The following is an 18,509-nucleotide window of genomic DNA, read 5'->3' as shown; positions in this document are numbered from 1 at the left end:
GGCTTGCTTGCTCTATCCCAGGAACCAACTCTCACTTAGGAGCCATCCAGAAACCCACCCAGAGTCACCTCATTAAAACAAAAGACATTCCGGGGCGCCTGGGTGGCTCAGTCGGTTAAGCATCCGACTTTGGTTCAGGTCACGCTATCACGGTCGGTGGGTTCGAGCCCCGCTTCGGGCTCTGTGCTGACAGCTCAGAGCTTTGGATTTTGTCTCCCTCTCTCTGCCCCTCCCCCACTCACACTCTGTGTCTCTCAAAAATAAATAAACATTAAAAAAATTGGAAAAAAAAAAAGACATTCCTATCGCCCAGGAAATTACAAGGCTTTCGGGAGCTCTGTGTCAGGAGTCAGGGGCAAAGACCATATACATACATATATTTCTATTATCTCACAGAATGATATCGAGTAAACAATTAACATCCAGTCTGCACCATCCCAACATTTCCAAAAATTTACAATGAAACCCAGTGAAAGGTTTTCTAGGAGCCTCTGGGGAAAAGTATTTCCCCACTCTGCTGAAGAAGCTTAAACCTCTTCTCCCCCTCTCTCTCTTCCCCTCCCCTCAGTCTCTTTCAGTCTGGCTCTCTCCATCTCCTTGTGTCTTGCTTTTTCCTCTCTCCAGATGAGAAGGAAAGGTGTGGTTGCCAGTCATCTTGCAACATGAGGGGAGCCACTTACCCTTAGGACAGAGAGACAGACGGGCCATGCTGAAGCCAGCTGTATCCGACACTTTTTTCTACGTGGCCCAGTTCTCTTTCTCTGAAGCCACTTGGGTCGGATTTGCTGTCACCTGAATAAAAACCCTAATGGATAAAGTACCCTGATGTACCGCAGGGTGTGGACAGGACCACCACTCTCCTGATATCCTTGGAAGGGAAAAATGGCGGGGCCCAAAGAAGAGAGACGAGAACCAAACCAACATCTACTGGGGTGTCCTTCAGCTGAAGCAGGAGACGTTGGTTGGAGCCATGGGCAAGGGGACCTTTCTCGGGGCAAAGACAACAGTTAGCGACCTACCTCCCAACCCAGATTCCCACCTCCAGGTCAGACATCTCTCTTCCACCCGTCCTAAGACAGAGAATGCGAGGCCTCTTCCCCCAGTTTATAGAAAGGTGAACTGAGAATGGAAAAGGAGAGGGGTTGCTTAGAAGTGTGATCCTGGGGACGCAGAGCTTGATGGGAGTCTGGGTCCCGAAGACAGAGAGGATGCTGGGAGCTGGACACCAAGGACAGAAAGGGTATCTGGAGCTGAAGTCCCCTGGTGGGCCTGAATGTAGAACACTCCGGTAGCGATGGAGGTAAAGAGCAAGGGTTTTCAAAGTTGGGATGTCTCCGTTTATCTGACTGTCAAACGGGCCTGGGAGAGGTCGCGGTCTCCTACCTTCCTACCTTCCGTCGTTTCTCACTCTTCCCGGGTTCCAAGGGTGATAAACTTGCACCGGGTCTACAAGGTCCCACAGAAGTGGGCTCAGGGAGACCACTCCCCAGGAGGGAGAAGGGACCCAAATCTGGAGGGGTGAGTCAGCAACAATGATGGGAGAGAAGTGGGAAGCGCGCGTGGAAAGTCGGGGACACAAAAGAGACTGGGGCAGGAAGAGCGGGGGGGGGGGGGGGGGGCAGGGGTGGGGAAGCTAGACGCTAGGGCGTGGGAAACATCCACAGGAGCCTCTCCCTCTCTGGGGCTCAGGACTTAGGCTTCCTTCCAGTTGGTTCCCTTTCAGGGGCCCCTTTCAGGGGAGGGATGCATGATGTGGAAACACTGGATTCCTGGGTCTGGACGGTAGGAAGGGTGGGACCTGACCCCCGCCCCGCCCAGCCCTGCCTGGGAGATCCAGGACCTGCCCAGACACCCCTGTGCCGCCCTCCCGGAGGAGCTCGGGGTGGCTAAGGTCACAATCCGTCATGTGACACCTTCACCTGCACTCACTTGTCCACAGAACACCTCTCACACTCACCTTTCCCACAGAACACTCCTCCCTCCCTCGATGCTCACACCCTCACGCAACACTCCCCTCCACACACACCCAAGCCTTCACACACACCACTCACCTCCTTCCCCTCACGCAACACCTGCACCCTCGCACACCCTTCCACCAACACACTCACACTCACCCCTTCGCACAGCACCCGCAACCTCTGCCCTCACGCAGCACCCTCCCGTTCTCCCGCATCCCCCGCACGCCCCCGCCCGCAACTGCCCCGCTCTTGGGGGGCCCGCACCCCCACCATCCCCCCCACCCCCACCGTCTCTCGGCCCCCTGGGTCTCCCACCCCCTACCCCCGGTCCCGGCCTGGGCCCCGCCCCGGCCCCGGCCCCGCCCCGGCCCCAGCGCCCCGCCCCCGGGCGGGCAGGGGGCGGGGCTCGGGGGCGGGGCGGGCGGCGCGGGCGGTGCAGGTGCCGGGCCGGGAGCGAGCGGCGGCGGCGGCGGCGGCGGCGGCGGCGGCGGCACCATGGGCCGGGCCCGGCGCTTCCAGTGGCCGCTGCTGCTGCTGTGGGCGGCCGCGGCGGGGCCAGGTAGGGTCGGGGGCCGGGGTCGGCCGGCCGGGCCGGGGCGGGGGGCGCGCTGCGGTGACAGCCCGGCTGCCGCGGGGCCGCAGAGGCCGAACAATGCGCGCGGGGCCGGGCCGGGCCCCCTCCCCGGGACAAAGCGCAGCGCGGGCCGGGAGCCGGGAGCTGAGAGCCGCGAGCGGGGGGAGGGGGACGCGGGCCCCGGCCGCTGTGCCGCAGCCCCCCCCCCCCACCCCGCACAGGCCCGGATCCCGGCGGGGACAAAGGGACCGAGACCACCATTACCTCCCCCCCCCCCACCCCTTCCGCAAGCCCGCCTTCTCTGGGCCGGTCCCGCTGTCCTTCTGTTCGGTCTCTGCGTCCCTCTGTCCGCCTGTCTGTGAGTCCCTCAGTCTCTCTCCTTGTCCCCCTACCGTTGTCCTCTGTCCCTCGGTCTGGAAGTCCTGTCCCCCCTGTCTGTCCCCCTTTCTCCTTGCCGCCCTGTCCCCCACCTCTCCATCCTGTCTTTGTCCCCCACCTCTATCCCTTGGTCTCTGCCCCTTTTTACTGGGTCACTCTGTCCCCCCATCATCCTCTCTATTCTCCTTCTCTGTCCCTCTATATTTCTGCTGTCCCTCTCTGCCCCCATTCTCCCTCTCTGTCCCTGTCTCACTGTCACCCTTGTTTCTCTGTCCCTTTCCCTCTGTCCCCCATCTGTCCCATCCCCTTGTCTCTATCCCCTATCTTTCCTGCCCGTTTCTCTAGCCCCCTCTGTCACCTCTCTTCTTCATTCCCCCCACTATCCATCCCCGCCTCTCTGTCCCAGTGTCCCCCTGTCCCCCATCCCTCTGCTCCCCCCTTTACCCTTACAACCTCCCTGACCCCATCCTTAATTCCTGCACCCCTTCATCCCTCTGTGCCCTGGAGAGGAATTGAGTCAGACAGGGCATCCTGAAGGGCCTTGGAGGGAAGTGTGTGTGTGTGTGTGTGTGTGTGTGTGTGCGCGTGTTGGGAAGTGTGTGAGGAACCTTGGCATGTGGGCACACACGTGGATTCAGCAAATGCCTCGCAAATGCTGCCCCCCCCATTCACACACCCAGACCATAACTTACAGAGAAGCCCCCCTCCAGGACATCTAGGGAGCCATCCACATAGCCACATCACACACTGTGAAAAGCCGGACACCTCCACGATAGGGTGACCCTGAGGCTGGGGACAAGGTCAGGAAACGTCACCTACACACTCACACTCTCACACTGCGTGTGCCTCAAACCTGTCACAGGTCACCCCCTCCCCAGCGGGTGAGGCCGCTCTTAGGAGGAATGGATGGCTGGGAGGTGGCTGGGCAGAAGTGGAGGGCAGGATGCTACGGAGAGATTTGGGAGAGGTGTGTAGCCAGATGGCACAGGGCTGGGGGCCAGGGTTTATTTACATCCTGCCTCCTGCCATTTGCCCCAGCAGCCGACCTCAAGCCCCCTCCTCTCTCTGGGCCTCAGTTCCCCTTTCTGTAAAGTGTTGAACCCAGTGACCTGAAAGGGAACTCCAGCTCGGACCTCCCAAGGGGTTTCTGGCAAACTGGGTGCGGTTACACATCCCGCACCGCAGGGTTTGGGGCACAGCCTCCCTCTCCTCAGGACAAGGCCAGAGGGGCAAAGCCGACCTCTCACGCTGCACCTTGCTTTCTTCTAAAGTCTTCTGCCATTGCTTGGAAGTTTTACCATTTCCTTCTTTCTTTGCAGCAGACAAGCCACAATCCCCCCGCCCTCCTCCCCATGAGCGCTTTGGTACCTTAGCTACATGCCCTCCAGTTTTATTATTCTGTCTTCTTTTAGGCTCCTGAACCAGGTTCATAGAATCCTAGAACCAATGAATCCAGTAAACAAAGAACCTGAGGGTGTTTGAAAACACTGGCGTCTTTAGGACTCTAGAATCCCCAAGTCTTTAGAATCTTGCCACCTTTCAAATTCTAGAACCTTGACAGCGTTAGTTAGGATTCTAGCCTCTTGACAGCTTTAAAATTCTGAGATCTTGACCTCCGGGAGATCCTGAGTCTTGACACCTCTGACATCTGGAATCTTGACAGCTTAGAATCATGGGATGGATTCTCTCAGAATCAGAACCTAAGATGACGGCTTGCCCAGTTCAAGAGTCTTTTCTCCAGCGCTCCTGGGAGGTAGCTCTAGAGGCTTGTTTCTTGTTTCATGTTCAAGTCACTGCTTCCTGGCACCTGCATCCTACTTCTCTAAACTTTCGCTAAATTAAATGGCATGGGACGTTACAAGTTGGGAGAGAGCTGGGTGTCACGGGGAGCACTCTGGACTGGGAGCTGAGGAACCAGCCTCTCTGGTGTGATTTTATGTCAGTCCCTGCCCTTCTCTGAGCCTCACTTTCCCCCTTCCTTACAGCGTGGGGCTAGGGGGCTGGGGTACCTGGTATCAGAGGGCCCTGTCTGCTTTCCTTTTCACTGGATATTTCTGAATGACCTTGGCCGCCAGATTTCAGGCGTTGCTCACGGTCCCTCCATCATCTTCCTCTCCGTCACCCCTTTCCTCTCTCACTTTGGCCAGCCAGCACGAAGGAAGATGGGGGTCCCTTTGTGCCCTTCCAAAACCGAATTCTCTTTCCTGGCTCACACATCTGCCAAGAATACCAGAGAAGGAGGAGGAGATTGATGCCAAAGGAAAGAAGGGCCCAGGGTGGGCAGGCAAGAGGAAGCGAGAGAGAGATGCGTTGCCTGACCAGATGCACGCAGGCAGAACCAGAGATCCACAGGCCGGGAATTGGACAGAGCCGAGAGGGGCAGAGGGAACGGATATCCAGATACAGAGAAAAGACACAGCGACCGTTTAGAGTTAGGGGGCTTTGTAGAGGGGGAGTTTGTTGTTGCCCAAATGTTTTCCTCCCCAGTGACTCACTTTTCCCTGCTAGAGTTCTGACAGGTCACTCTGAGAGCAGGGGGACCTTGCCCCCAATATGAGTCACCCCAGGGTGCAGGCCTTGGGTGGTTTCTGTCACTGACCCCCACCCACCCATGAGCTGGATGCCTGAGTCTCCAGAGCGGGGGGTCAGGTTCAGCAATGGATTCCAAGACCTTAGACACAGCAGGGTTGGGGCCCGGGGTGGGTTAATGTCGTGCGAGCCTGGCCTGTCCCCGTCTTGGGGAACACAAAGGCAGCTTTCTCTCTCTGGGTGGGGGAGGTGGGGGGGGGGATGCTTGGAGACAGTCAGACTCGCCAGCGCCCAATGGCCTGTGGCACCAAGACCCAAGCACCCACTGGTTCCTGCCAGTGCAGACCCCAGGCCCATAGTCCTCCGAGAACCAGGCACTAAGGCTCCTCTGCAGTAACTCAGTGGGGCAAGAGGGCAGCGACAGAGCCTGGGCTCTCCTGGGAGGGGGTGACTAGAGGGTACTGGGGGTGGAGGGTAGGACAGTGAGGGCTCAGTGCAGGCCTGCACGCTTCCTGAAGCAGGAATTCCCCCATGACCCCACGCCCAGGGGAAACCTCCCACCCCCTGGCTGGGCCTGAGGCCCAGAATCTAGGGAGTTCTGAATATCCCAGGAACGTGGGGGCCATAGGGGGCACTTTGTGTGTGAGGCTGCTGACTCACCCCTACGCCCCCACCTGATGCTTGGTCCCCAGATAGGAGGGGGACGGAGGCTGGGGGAAGGCAGGACTGTGATTCTGAGGGTTGAGGACTGTGGACCTGCAGTCAAGTTTCCAGGAGAGAAGGGGGCTGGGGGCCAGGACTCCTGGGTCTGAGGGAGGAGGGGTCAGGGTTTTAGACTCTGGGATCTGAGGTAGAAGGCTAAGTGTCTCAGAGGGAGGAGGGGGCTGGGGGCTTGGACTCCTGGGTCTAAGGGGAGAAGAGGGCTGGGGATCCATACTCCTAGGTCTTGTGGGAGGAATGGAGGTACAGACTACTGAGTCCTGGGAGAGGAAGGGACCGGGGGTCCCACTCCAGGTTTCCGAGGGAGGAGGGGCTGGGACCCTGACGCCTAGGTCCTGCGAATACAGGCGCCTTCACAAGGCTGAGCTGGGGAAGAATTGATGCTTTGTGCGAGGATGTTCGGACTCCGCCATTGATGGGGGGCTGAGGGGGGGTTCATTCAGGACGAAGGGATGTACCACCTCCCTAGGGGAGGAAGTGGGGGAAGGAGGCATGAAGCCATGAGCCCCCCGGGGAGCGGATACGGAGGGGGTGGCTGTGACCTTCCCGGAACCGTGACCTTGAGACTCCCTTGGGTATTCGCTGACTCAGGACCCAGGAAGTGCTCCCCCCACCCTGTTTAGTCTCCGTGGAAACATCCACCAGCTGTGTACTCTGGACCCCTGGCTCCTGGGTCCTGAAGGAGGAGGGGGCTGGAAGCCCAGACTCCTGGGTTTAAAGGGGGAGAAGGCTGGGGCTCAGGACTTCGGGGGATGAAGGAGGAGGAGGCTGAGAACCCAGACTCCTGGATCCTGATTGGAGGAGGGGGCTAGGAGTCTGGACTCCTGGATCCTGGGAAAAGAGGCAGTTGGGAGCTGGACTTCTGGGTCTAAAGGAGAAGAGGGCTGGATTCTGGGTCTCTACCTATCACCTGCGCAGCCACTCTTTCCCAAGCCCTCCCCAGTCCCTTTTTCCAGGCACCATCCCCATGACGACTCCAGGCTGTCAACACCGTTTAAAGGGCCAGTGCCCAAGTCCCAAAAGCTTAGCCCTCTCGGACTAACAAGTCCCGCCTCACCACCCCCCAACTCCCCAACCCTGAAACAAAAGCTCCTGGGACATTAATATTCCAGGCACAGACACTGTTGGTTACTGACTCCTCAGGAGGGGGAGGGAACAAGACAAAAGCCCCCCACCCTCACCCCATGTGCACCCTCAAGCAGACAGCAGAGGAATAATTTGCACGGTAGGGGCGGGGGCAGATGCAGAGGTCCTGATGGCTCCCAGGAGATGTTGAGTTTCTGCCACTGACTTGGCCTGGGACCCCTGAGCCTCATTCTCCACATCTGTAAAATGGGGGGCTAGCACTGGGTTAGCCCTGAGGCCCAGGATCAATGGCTAGGCTTCAGGATGTTTTTGTTTTGTTTTGTTTTGTTTTGTTTTGCTTTGCTTTGTTTTGTTTTTTAAGCACCAGGATGTGCAGGCAGGCCAGTTTTCATGTGCACAGGCATGTTTCCGGAGTTGTAATAACAGTAGCTTTGCAGGAAGGGCTCCCTGAGCTTTGGGCACTGGGCTGATCCCTAGGAGACAAGGCACTGGCATCATCCCCATTTTACAGACAGGGCATCTGAGGCTCAGAAAAGTCATGCCGCTTGCCCAAGGTCACAAAGATGGCCAGTGGTCCAGCTGGGATCAACCCAGGTGTCTACCATGAGGATAATGATGTCACAGAGTCGTTGTGAGGTTGAAATGAAATCGTGCCCAGCACACGCTATTCATCCGTCAATCTCCCAGACACTTATCTAGCTTCAGGGACACTTCTAGGGAGGAGGGGTACAGCAGTGAAACCGATGGATTACATTCCTGCTTGCATGGGGTGTGTATTCTGGTGGCAGGGGACAAACACAGTAAATGAGTACGCGCATTACCAAGATAATTTCAGTGACATTTCTGTAGAGGAAATAAAACCAGTGGGGACAGAACAGAAAGTGTTCTGGAGGTAAGGGGACGTGTGAGGTGTGAGGGAGGGGGCTCCCTGAGGAGGTGTGGATGTGAGCAGAGACCTGAACGACAACAGGAGGCAGTGAAGAACATTCCAGGCAGAGGGGAGAGCAAGTGCAAGGGCCGTGGGGTGGAAACGAGTTCAGTGAATTTGAGGAAGATCAAGGCCAATGCACCTGGAGGAAAGGGAGTAGCAGGAGGGTGGTTGGAACTGTGGTCAGAGGGGTCCAGGTCACATAGCACCTTCAAGGTCCAGGGAAGGAATATAGATTTTACTTTATTTCCTAAGTGTCATGGGCAGCCTTCCAGGGTTTTTTTGTTTGTCTTTTGTTTTTGTTTGTTGAGAGAGAGAGGGTGCAGGTGAGTGAGGGGCAGAGAGAGAGAGAGAGGGAGAGAGAGAGAATCCCAGGAGGGGCAGAGAGAGAGAGAAGCGGAGCTCACCCTGTGCAGGGCTCGTGTTCACCCAATACGGGGCTCGAACTCAGGAACCATGAGATCATGACCTGAGCTGAAGTCAGATGCTTAACAACTGAGCCATCCAGGCACCAGCCTTCAGAGGGTTTCAAGCAGAGAGGTGACTTGATCTGATTTACCTTCTGGAAAACTCCATCTGGCTGCTATGTGGAGAATGGCCTGAGGGGAGGCAGGCATGGAAGCTGGGAGACCCCTGAGTAGCTCTTAAAGGTCAAGGTAAGAGACCGTGTCACTGGACTAGGGTGGCAGTAAAAAGATGAACTGATTTGGGATATGTTTTAGAGGTAGATGGATAGATCTTGCTGATGGAATGGATGTTAGAGAGAGGGAAAGGTTTTTGGCTTGAGATATTTACCGAGATTGAAAAAGACATGGGGAGGAAAAAATATGTGGGGCCAGGATTGGACATGTTGATATTCCAAGAAGTGCCAAATCAACCCGTAAGAGTGGCTTAAGTGCACAAAGCATTATATTCAAACCTAAGAGAAGTCCAGAAGTAGGCATCCAGGGCTTTGGAGGCAGCTCCACATCATCACCAGAGACTCAGGTACCTTCCAGCTCTTAGTTCCACTATCTTTCGTGCCCTTGTCCTCTTGGTCAAGTGGCTGCCAGAACTCCAGGCATCACATCCCAGTTCCAGGCAGCATAAAGGCAACCTGGAAGAAAAAGGACTTGTCCCTTTTCTTTAGGAAGTCCTCCTGAAATTACCATATGAATTACCAGGGAAGTCACTTATCCTTATATCGAGTTTGTACAAAACTTTTTATCACATGGCCTCATTTAGCTGCAAGGGAGTCTGGGAATATCTTTTTCTGCTGGACATAGGGCAACCATAAATATAATCAGGGTTCTTTTACTAAGAAGAATTATGGATGCCGGATTATGGATGCTGGGTAGAAAGCTAGCTGTCTCTGCCTCCATTCTCCAGAATTAATCTTTTCTACCCCTCAGCATCCAAATTGGGTTACCGAGCCCTCTTACAGGGAATATAACACTTCTGACGGTCAATTACAGTGATTTGCATCTACCTCCCCGTAAATCTTGAAGGCCTTCCAGGGCAGGGACCTCATCTGACTCATCTCTGGGCACCCAGCCCCTAAGCACCTACCTACTGCTCAGGAAATACTCGAATGAATGGGACAGAATGCAAGAGACACGAAGCCAGAGTTAGCCCACATTTAAAGGTAAATAACCAGATCTGATCATGGCACTTTCCTGCTTCAAAACCTCCACTGGCCTTCAGGGTAAAAGCTAATCTCCAGGCTTGGCCTTTGTGGCCCTCCACTAGCACATCCCACACCCCCTCCCCAGGGCTGCACAATTTCACCCAGACAACCAGGAGGTGGATGTGGATGCAAAATGTGGCACCAGAGAGCTCTGCATGCCAGAGATCCCGGCCCTTCCACTGCCACTCTAAGACCTTGAGCAAGTCATTTTCTCTCTCTGGACCAACTTTCTCACCCATGAAATGGGAATTTTAAAAAGCTGGGGATTGGGGTGCCTGGGTGGCTCAGTCGGTTAAGCGTCCGACTTCAGCTCGGGTCATGATCTCACGGTTCGAGAGTTCGAGCCCCACATGGGGCTCTGTGCTGACAGCTCGGAGCCTGGAGCCTGCTTTGGATTCTGTGTCTCCCTCTCTCCTGCCCCTCCCCTACTCACGGTTTTTCTCTCTCCGTCTCAAAAATAAAAATAAGCATTAAAAAAATTTTAAGCTGGGGATTGCTACTAGTGCCTAACCATTTGGGTACTCTGATGATTAAATGGAAATTATAGAGGTAACACCCTTAGCACAGAGCCTGGCACAGGCATAGCAAGTGCCTAATAAACAGTAGCCATTGTGGTTATTTTATTTTGAAGATGACCGTGACAATGGTGATGGTGGTGGTGATGCTGATTAATCCCAGCTTCGAGCTGTACTCTAGGCTGCTGCCTCTGCTGAAAATACCCCCTTACTAATCCCCTACCTTCCTCCTCTGATGGATTAATCGGGGTAGGTTAACCGCAATAACAACAGCCCCGAAATCCCAACGGCTTAACAAAAAAGTGAATTTCTCATTCACGTAACAGTCCTGTGCAGGCAGGTCACAGCGGGCAGTCAGGGCCCTGGGCTCCTTCCAGCTTGTGATCCCGTTCTCCTACAGGCTCCTTGGGGTCCTCTCCATTCAGCCAGCAAGAACGACTGTGATTGACATGAGCCAGCCTGGAAGAGGTGTTTCTCTGTTCCACCTACATCCCACTGGCCAGAAACCAGCCACATGGTCCCAACTAAGTACAAGGGATCTGAGGAAATGTAGTCCAATCGTGTGTCCTACCAGTTAACTTTGGTGGTGTAAGGGACCCTCCAAAATGCCGTGGCTTTAAACAACAATCATGGTTATTCGCTCTGGGAAATAACTCTGGGAGTCAGCGATCTGGACTGAGTTGGTTGGGCAGTTCATCTCTGGGTCTCAGCTGGAGTCACTCATGTGGCTGCAGTCACTTGGGGCTGGATGGGCCAGGATGGCCTCACTCACATGCCCGGCAGTTGGTGCTGGCTGCTGGCTGGATTTCTCTCTCCATGTGGTCCCTTACCCTCAGGGAAGCTAGTCCAAGCATCTTTACCTGATGGTCTCAGGGCAGCAAGAGGGCACGAATAGAAACGCTAGGCTCGAGAACCCATACAGTATCACTTTTAGGAAATGTGATCAAAACAAGTCAAAGCAAGTGGTTGGTCAAAGCAAGTCACAGGGCCTGCCCAGATCGACAGGATCAGAACGCCTGCTTTATGACAGAGGAGGGGCAAAGTCAACTTACAAAGGGCATATACAGGGCTGGGAAGAATACTGTGGCCATCACTGCAGACAAATTACAACGGGTGCCCAGGTGTGAAAGGTGGGATTTGGTGAACACCTAGCAGTTTCCCACACCTGGTGAACGGCTCACTCTAAAATCTGGATCCTGGGGCGCCTGGGTGGCGCAGTCGGTTAGGCGTCCGACTTCAGCCAGGTCACGATCTCGCGGTCCGGGAGTTCGAGCCCCGCGTCGGGCTCTGGGCTGATGGCTCAGAGCCTGGAGCCTGTTTCCGGTTCTGTGTCTCCCTCTCTCTCTGCCCCTCCCCCATTCGTGCTCTGTCTCTTTCTGTCCCAAAAATAAATAAACGTTGAAAAAAAAAATTTTTAAATCTGGATCCAATGGAGCTTTCTTCCAGAACCTTCTCTGATCACCCATCTCCCCAGGCAGCCTTCGTCTCCCCTTCCTCTGGGCTCCCCGTGTGCTCCGTGCTGTCCCCATTAGAGCACATACCACTGGATCGTGACTGTAGCTTCTCTGGAGCAGCTTGTCTTTACCTCCCAGAATCCAGCCCTCGGGAAATGTTGGCTGCAAGGAACTGAATGAGAGGGGAAAGAGAGAGATTGGCGATTTGGATGGGGGAGGAACGGGGGAGAGAGAAAAGACTGAATCGCAGCCCTCAACGAGTCTCCTATCCTGTCTCTCTGTCTGCTGGTCCAGGGGCTGGACAGGAAGTACAGACAGAGAATGTGACCGTGGCTGAGGGAGGGGTGGCCGAGATAACCTGCCGTCTGCACCAGTACGATGGATCCATAGTTGTCATTCAGAACCCAGCCCGGCAGACCCTCTTCTTCAACGGCACCCGCGGTGAGTGCTGGGGTAGGAAATCCTGAGTCTTGAAGGAGAAGGACTGGGGCCTGACCCCTGTGTCCTGAAAAAGGACAGAGGGGAGAGTGTGGACTCGGGTCCTGACAGAGCATGGAGCTAGGGGCCTGGACAACTGGTCCTGTGGGCATGAGGGCCTGGATCATTCTGGGTCCCCAAGGGAGTCACAGGTGGGGGTCCCTGCGATGCACGGGTATGGCTGGATGGGGAAAAGGGGCAGAGCGCAGGACTGTAAGCTTCTGGAGGAAGGGCAGGTCCGCGGAGCCAGAATTCCCTAGGTTCACTCCTTCCTGTTCCTTCCGTCTAGCCCTGAAGGATGAGCGTTTCCAGCTTGAGGAGTTCTCTCCGCGCCGCGTGCGGATCCGGCTCTCAGATGCCCGCCTGGAGGACGAGGGGGGCTATTTCTGCCAGCTCTACACGGAGGATACCCACCACCAGATTGCCACGCTTACTGTATTGGGTAACGCCTCTCCCTCCTCAAACTCATCCCCTCCTCCTTTCTCCTCCGCTTGTCCCTTATCCTGAGACCTGATTTTTAAATCTGGTTGTTTTTAACCTCCTCGACACCTGCCCCCAGGAAACACGGCCGGTCTTCCTGACCTCCAGCCTGTGTTTGACCCCTGCCACCTGGGACCCTTGTGGCACCTAGTTTCTTTGAGTCCACCTCAGTGCCACCGCTGACCGCCCCCCCTAACCCCTTTCTCCCTGCAGTGGCCCCAGAGAATCCCGTGGTGGAGGTCCGGGAGCAGGCGGTGGAGGGAGGCGAGGTGGAGCTCAGCTGCCTGGTTCCTCGGTCCCGCCCCGCCGCTGTCCTGCGCTGGTACCGGGACCGCAAGGAGCTGAAAGGTACTACCTGGGGTGGGGTCGCCGGGGAAGTGCCGGCGAGGGGTGGGACTGAGAGGAAGCGGGTCTTGGGACCTGCTGGCTTATAAGTGCGCGGGGCTTGGAGAAGAGCGCACAGGTTTCGCTGACCCTGGCCACCCAATATGCTGCTACGGAAGGAATTGACAGATGAGAGGGCTTGGGAGTGAAAGAGGGAGGGGCTTTGGGAAGAGGCACCTGGGGCTGCGGGCTACGTTCGGGGAGGGGCGTGGCTTGGAGGACTGGAGGCGAGGCCTGTGGGTAAGAGGCGGAGCTTGGCAAACAGCCTGCTTTGGTTTGGGCTGGGGGTGGGCGGGGCCGGAATCCTGGCCTGACCGAGTCCCGGCCGGGCCTGGCAGGAGTGAGCAGCGGCCAGGAAAATGGCAAAGTCTGGAGCGTGGCGAGCACAGTGCGGTTTCGTGTGGACCGCAAGGACGACGGCGGTATCGTCATCTGCGAGGCGCAGAACCAGGCGCTGCCCTCCGGACACAGCAAGCAGACGCAGTACGTGCTGGACGTGCAGTGTAAGTGCCCGGCGGGCCGGGACGCGGGGGGCCGGAGGGTCCCAACGCCAGCCGCTTGCCCCCGGGAGGGTTTCTAGCCCCGCGAGATGACCCAGACCACCACTCTCCCATCTCACTTCCGCCCACAGACTCCCCCACGGCCCGGATCCATGCCTCCCAAGCTGTAGTGAGGGAGGGAGACACGCTGGTGCTAACGTGTGCTGTAACAGGGAACCCCAGGTGAGCTCTTGGACCCGAGACTCCTGGGTCCTGAGGAGAAGAGACCGGGTACCTGGACACCTGTGTCTCGGGAAAGAGGGGACTGGGCGAACAGAGGGGCTGGGGCCCGGACTTCTGCGTCCTGAAGGGGGGAGGCTGTGGGGCCCTGGACTCCTGAATTCTGATAGTGGAACGGGCGGGGGACAGGAGGCTAGGATTCTTGAGACTCCGGTGATGAGTGGAAGCTGTGCCCGGGACTGTTGGTTTTATTGGTTAGGATGGGGAGAGTAAGGACCCTCTTACTGGCAGATACTACATACCTAGATTACCGAGAAGTCAGAATTGGATGCTGGCACCTGTGTCCCTAACTCTGACTATACTTCCCTCACGCCCAGGCCAAACCAGATCCGCTGGAACCGCGGGAATGAGTCTTTGCCAGAGCGCGCCGAGGCGGTCGGGGAGACGCTTACGCTGCCTGGCTTGGTATCCGCAGATAATGGCACCTACACTTGCGAGGCGTCGAACAAGCACGGCCACGCGAGGGCGCTCTATGTACTCGTGGTCTACGGTGAGGGCACGCAGCCGCAGGCCTGGGGGCGGGGCTCAAGGCGGGGGCGGGGCCTCGGAGGAGGTCTCTGCTCGTCCTGGGAGGCAGGGGGTCTTGGGAATGGGCGAGCTGGGTTGGATGGTTTAAGGCCTGCAGGGGTGTTTGAGGGGCCTGTTGCAAAGGGTGATTCTTTGGGGTCCACAGCCAACTGAATTCCGGGAGTTCTGCGACCAGACCGACCGCCTGGGTTCAGACTGGGCTCTGCAGCATCCTATTGCGCGTAACTCTGCGCCTTAGTTCCCTCATTGGTTAAGCGGAAATAAACAATAGCACCTACCTCATAGGGGTGTGAAGATTATATATGAGCTAAATATATAAAGCGGTTGGAATGGTCCCTAGCACAAAATAAGTGCTATGTGTTTAGCTCTTATGACAGTGGAGCACGAATTTTGGAAGTTGCTGGGCCCTAGCTCAGCATTTTTAAATACCTGGAGCGTTTTAGACAAGATGGGAAGGGACTTGGACCTCAGGTTCTGTGGGTCAAAGGAATCGAACGAAAAGAGATGTGCTGTTTCTGTTCTTTGGGGAGTGGTGGGGGGAGGGAGTGGGGTAGTACTGGCAAAATGATTCAGGGGCTGGTTCGGGCCAGTGTACAAACCAACACACGCGTTCTTTGTGGAAGTGGAGCATCAGGAAAGAGTGGAACCAGGACAAGGGGCCAGGCGTGGCAGTAGTTTGAGGGGCGTGACACGTAAAAGCGCGGTTAGTTGTGTGGATTGGTTTACAAGAGCAGCAGCGATGGGGCCAGGCTGGGACTGTGCTCTGATGACCTGGTCCTGCGCCCTGTCCCTCTGGCAGACCCGGGTGCGGTGGTAGAGGCTCAGACGTCGGTGCCCTACGCCATTGTGGGCGGCATCCTGGCGCTACTGGTGTTTCTGATCATATGTGTGCTGGTGGGCATGGTCTGGTGCTCTGTACGGCAGAAGGGTGAGTGGGGGCGGGGACTGAATTCTGCAGGGGGTGTGGTTGGTTGTGGGATTCGGGAAGGGCGGGGCCCTAGAGCCCGGGTTGGAAAGAGGGAGGGCGTACAGCCCAGAGGATAAGAGGGCGGAACCTAGAGCCGGGATTAGAAACCTGGCGGGACCTGAGGCCAAGATTCCGGGCTGACTTTTCGGCCTTGACTCTGAAAGGGGTGAAACACTGAAGGTGAAATTAAGGCCAAGAGTTTGAATAAAACAATTCATTTCCCTAAATTGTTGGATTCGTTGGGAGCAGAGTAAGGGGACACCACCAGGAGAACAGATAAGGGTTGGTCTTTCTTTGAACTTTCGGAGTCTTCCTAATTCTGCTTTTACCTCTTTCTCTGCCCCTGTTTTGCAATCCCCTGCACTTGATTCCCTCCCTGAATGTTCCGTTTCTCCCTCTTCCTTCGCCTGGTATGTCTTGTCTGTCTCCCCTTCCCGTGTATTTCTGTCCAACTCCTGGGTCCACATATATGTCACCTCTGTCTGGGGGTCTGTCACCCCTCAGGCTCCTATCTGACCCACGAGGCCAGTGGCCTGGATGAGCAGGGAGAAGCAAGAGAAGCCTTTCTCAATGGCAGCGACGGACACAAGAGGAAAGAAGAATTCTTCATCTGACCCCACCTCCACCCGGGCCTGGGCCTGGGCCTGGGCCTGGGCTGGGGTCCACCCCACTGCCAGCTGCAAAGACATTTACCAGAGTCTGGGATGGTGGGCTTCTCCCCCCACCACTAACACCTCAGACGCTTGGGCAGGGATGGGGGGTGTCGGATCCCAGGTCTCTGCAAGGGCCAGAAGCAAGGGCCTAGAGGCCTGGGCCCCCCAGGGGGCAGGGGCCAAAGGTCCGGACCCCCCAAGTCCAGGGAGGGCGGTAGGGATTGGGTTGGGGGAAGATAACTGGGGGAAGGCCAGGGCCCCTAGGCTGCAGAACCAGGTCTTGTGGGGAGGGGGTCAGATTCTGGGAAGGGTGGGGTGGGCAGGGAAGGGGAACACAGATTTCTTTGGGGGTCCCAGACCCCATGCCAGCCATTGTAGGAGTTCCACAGAGCTCTGGGCACCTCTTTGCAAAGCCATGTTTGCACGGTGGGGGTAAGGGTGGGGGGGGAGGGCATGGAAACAGGGATTCTGTGTCTTTGTGTCATAACTTTGATGGGGGCGGTGAGGGAGACAGCCCCAACCCTTTTCTCCAATCCCCAGGTTCCTGGGCTCCCCTTCCCCACCTCCTCCCCCCATATCTGTCCTATCCATATTTGTCTCTCTGTCCACCCACTCCTGGGGGGGCCTTCCCCATCTCTCCTCCAGGCCCTCCAGGGAGAGGGAAAGGAGTCTGGGGGGTGCGTTGGTCTCTATGGTTTTATATATAATATATTAAAAAAAAATTAAAAATCTGTATGAAAATATCAGATTGCACCCCCCTCCCCTCATTCCTGGCTTTTGCCCCCTTTTTCTTGTTTAAAAAAAAAAAAAAAAACACACATTTTGTACGGGGCGGGGAGGGGAACGGGGAGGGGGTTTGGCAATCCCACTAACCACCATTAAACTGAGGAGAGAACAAGTGTCTGGGGTGGCTGTGTGTCTGTCCCTCTGCCCAGAGCTGCACTATGTTGGGAGGGGAACTGAACTAAGGGAGGGAGGAGGGAGAGAAGTAAGATGGTTGTTGGTGGATAGTACAAGCCAGGAGAAGTTCCTTACCTCTTCAGGGGCACCTCCACCCTTCCAAGAAATCTGGTTTTTTCCCTGGCCACTCCTTCGGCCAAAAGCCACCGAGTCTTGAGTCAGTAGCCACTGAGCTACCCTGTCCTCGGCCAAAGGCCCAGATCCTTCCCCTGGCTTACCTCTAACCCGGAAATCAATCTCCAAAGGACCTTTCAATTAACTCACGTCTCGCCCTGTCAAAACCTGTGCCTGCTCTGCTCAAAATCTTTCCCTAGCTTCCCCATCACCTCTAGGTCAAGTCAAGCCCCCTTAGCCTGGCACTCCTGGCCCCTCATTCATTCGACTAAATTTTAAATGAGTGATCCTAATTTTAGATTAAAAAATACACTGACCTCTTTCTTTGTGCCAGGTGCTGCCCAAAGATCTGGAGATGCCATGATGAATAAAATAGGCAAATGTTAGGTGTTCTAGATGGCTTCGTACTAATCTGAAACTTGATCCTGTCTCTAGGCACTGAGGACTGAAGGGAAAAGGGTGACTCCTTTCTTACCCTCACAAAGCTTCCATGAGGAAAACAGGAAGCAAAAACCCTTTAATTTCAGCTTGCCATAAGTACTCTTAAGATACAATGCAGAGTGAGGGGATGGGGTACTACTAATTTATTATAGAAAACTTCAAATACAGAAGTAGACAGGACTATGAAGTCCCATGCACCCTTCACCCCAGCTCCCACAACCATCAACTCGTGGCCAATCCTGCTGTATCCACAATCCTGCTCGTTTCTCTAATGCAAATTCGACGTGCCGTCTTTGAAAGAACGGGAAGAGCCTGTTTGACACCTGTGCCAAGATATGAATGATGAGTCAAAGATCAGAGGGAAAAGCATTTTCAGGCAAAGGGAACAGCAATGGCAAAGGCCTGAGGTGGTAGGCACTGGTGTTTGAGGGGAAGTAGAGGTACACAGGGGCGGATAAAGAGGTGAGTGAAGTCAGAGACAAGAAGGAACAGACCACATGTATAGCCCCTGGGCCATGATAACGTTTAAGTATAATGGGAGCTCTTGAGAGTTTTGAGCTAAAATATAAGTCAAATATAAAAGCCTGGAATACTGCAGTGGCTTCCTATGTCGTCAAACTGTATAGTCAGAGCTCTTAACTCTACCTTTAGGAGCCTTTCCCCTCTCTTAATTCTGTTTCAGGCATACGTAGCAGCTATCACTTTCTCAATCAAACCATGCACTACTTTTTGCCTGTAGGCTTCTGCCCTTGCTGTTCCCTGCGCCAGGACTCCTATTCTATAGTTGGCTTCTATTCATCCTTGGCTTAAAGATCACCACCTCTTGGAAGCCTTTCCAGGCTGGGGCAGGCACTTCCCTCTGGCTCCCACAGCTTCCTATGCTTCACTCATCCCAAATCTGACCACTCTGGGTTGTGG

The 18,509-nt window shown here is 55.6% G+C and overlaps 1 protein-coding gene across 1 annotated transcript; it reads left to right on the top strand.

Annotated features, from left to right (window-relative positions):
- Positions 1–2,453: 2,453 nt before the first annotated feature.
- Positions 2,454–16,820, top strand: CADM4 (cell adhesion molecule 4). The gene is made up of 9 exons (XM_030299573.1): positions 2,454–2,517; positions 12,103–12,249; positions 12,575–12,727; positions 12,979–13,113; positions 13,488–13,652; positions 13,781–13,871; positions 14,246–14,418; positions 15,256–15,384; positions 15,928–16,820. The coding sequence occupies exons 1-9, from the start codon at positions 2,454–2,456 to the stop codon at positions 16,035–16,037; spliced, it is 1,167 nt and encodes a 388-aa protein (XP_030155433.1). The 3' UTR covers positions 16,038–16,820.
- The last annotated feature ends 1,689 nt before the right edge of the window (positions 16,821–18,509 follow it).

This window comes from Lynx canadensis, chromosome E2 (genome assembly GCF_007474595.2).
Source record: "Lynx canadensis isolate LIC74 chromosome E2, mLynCan4.pri.v2, whole genome shotgun sequence".
NCBI lineage: Eukaryota > Metazoa > Chordata > Mammalia > Carnivora > Felidae > Lynx > Lynx canadensis.
The sequence above is the reverse complement of the archived record's forward strand: the minus strand, read 5'-3'. Positions and strand labels throughout refer to the sequence as shown.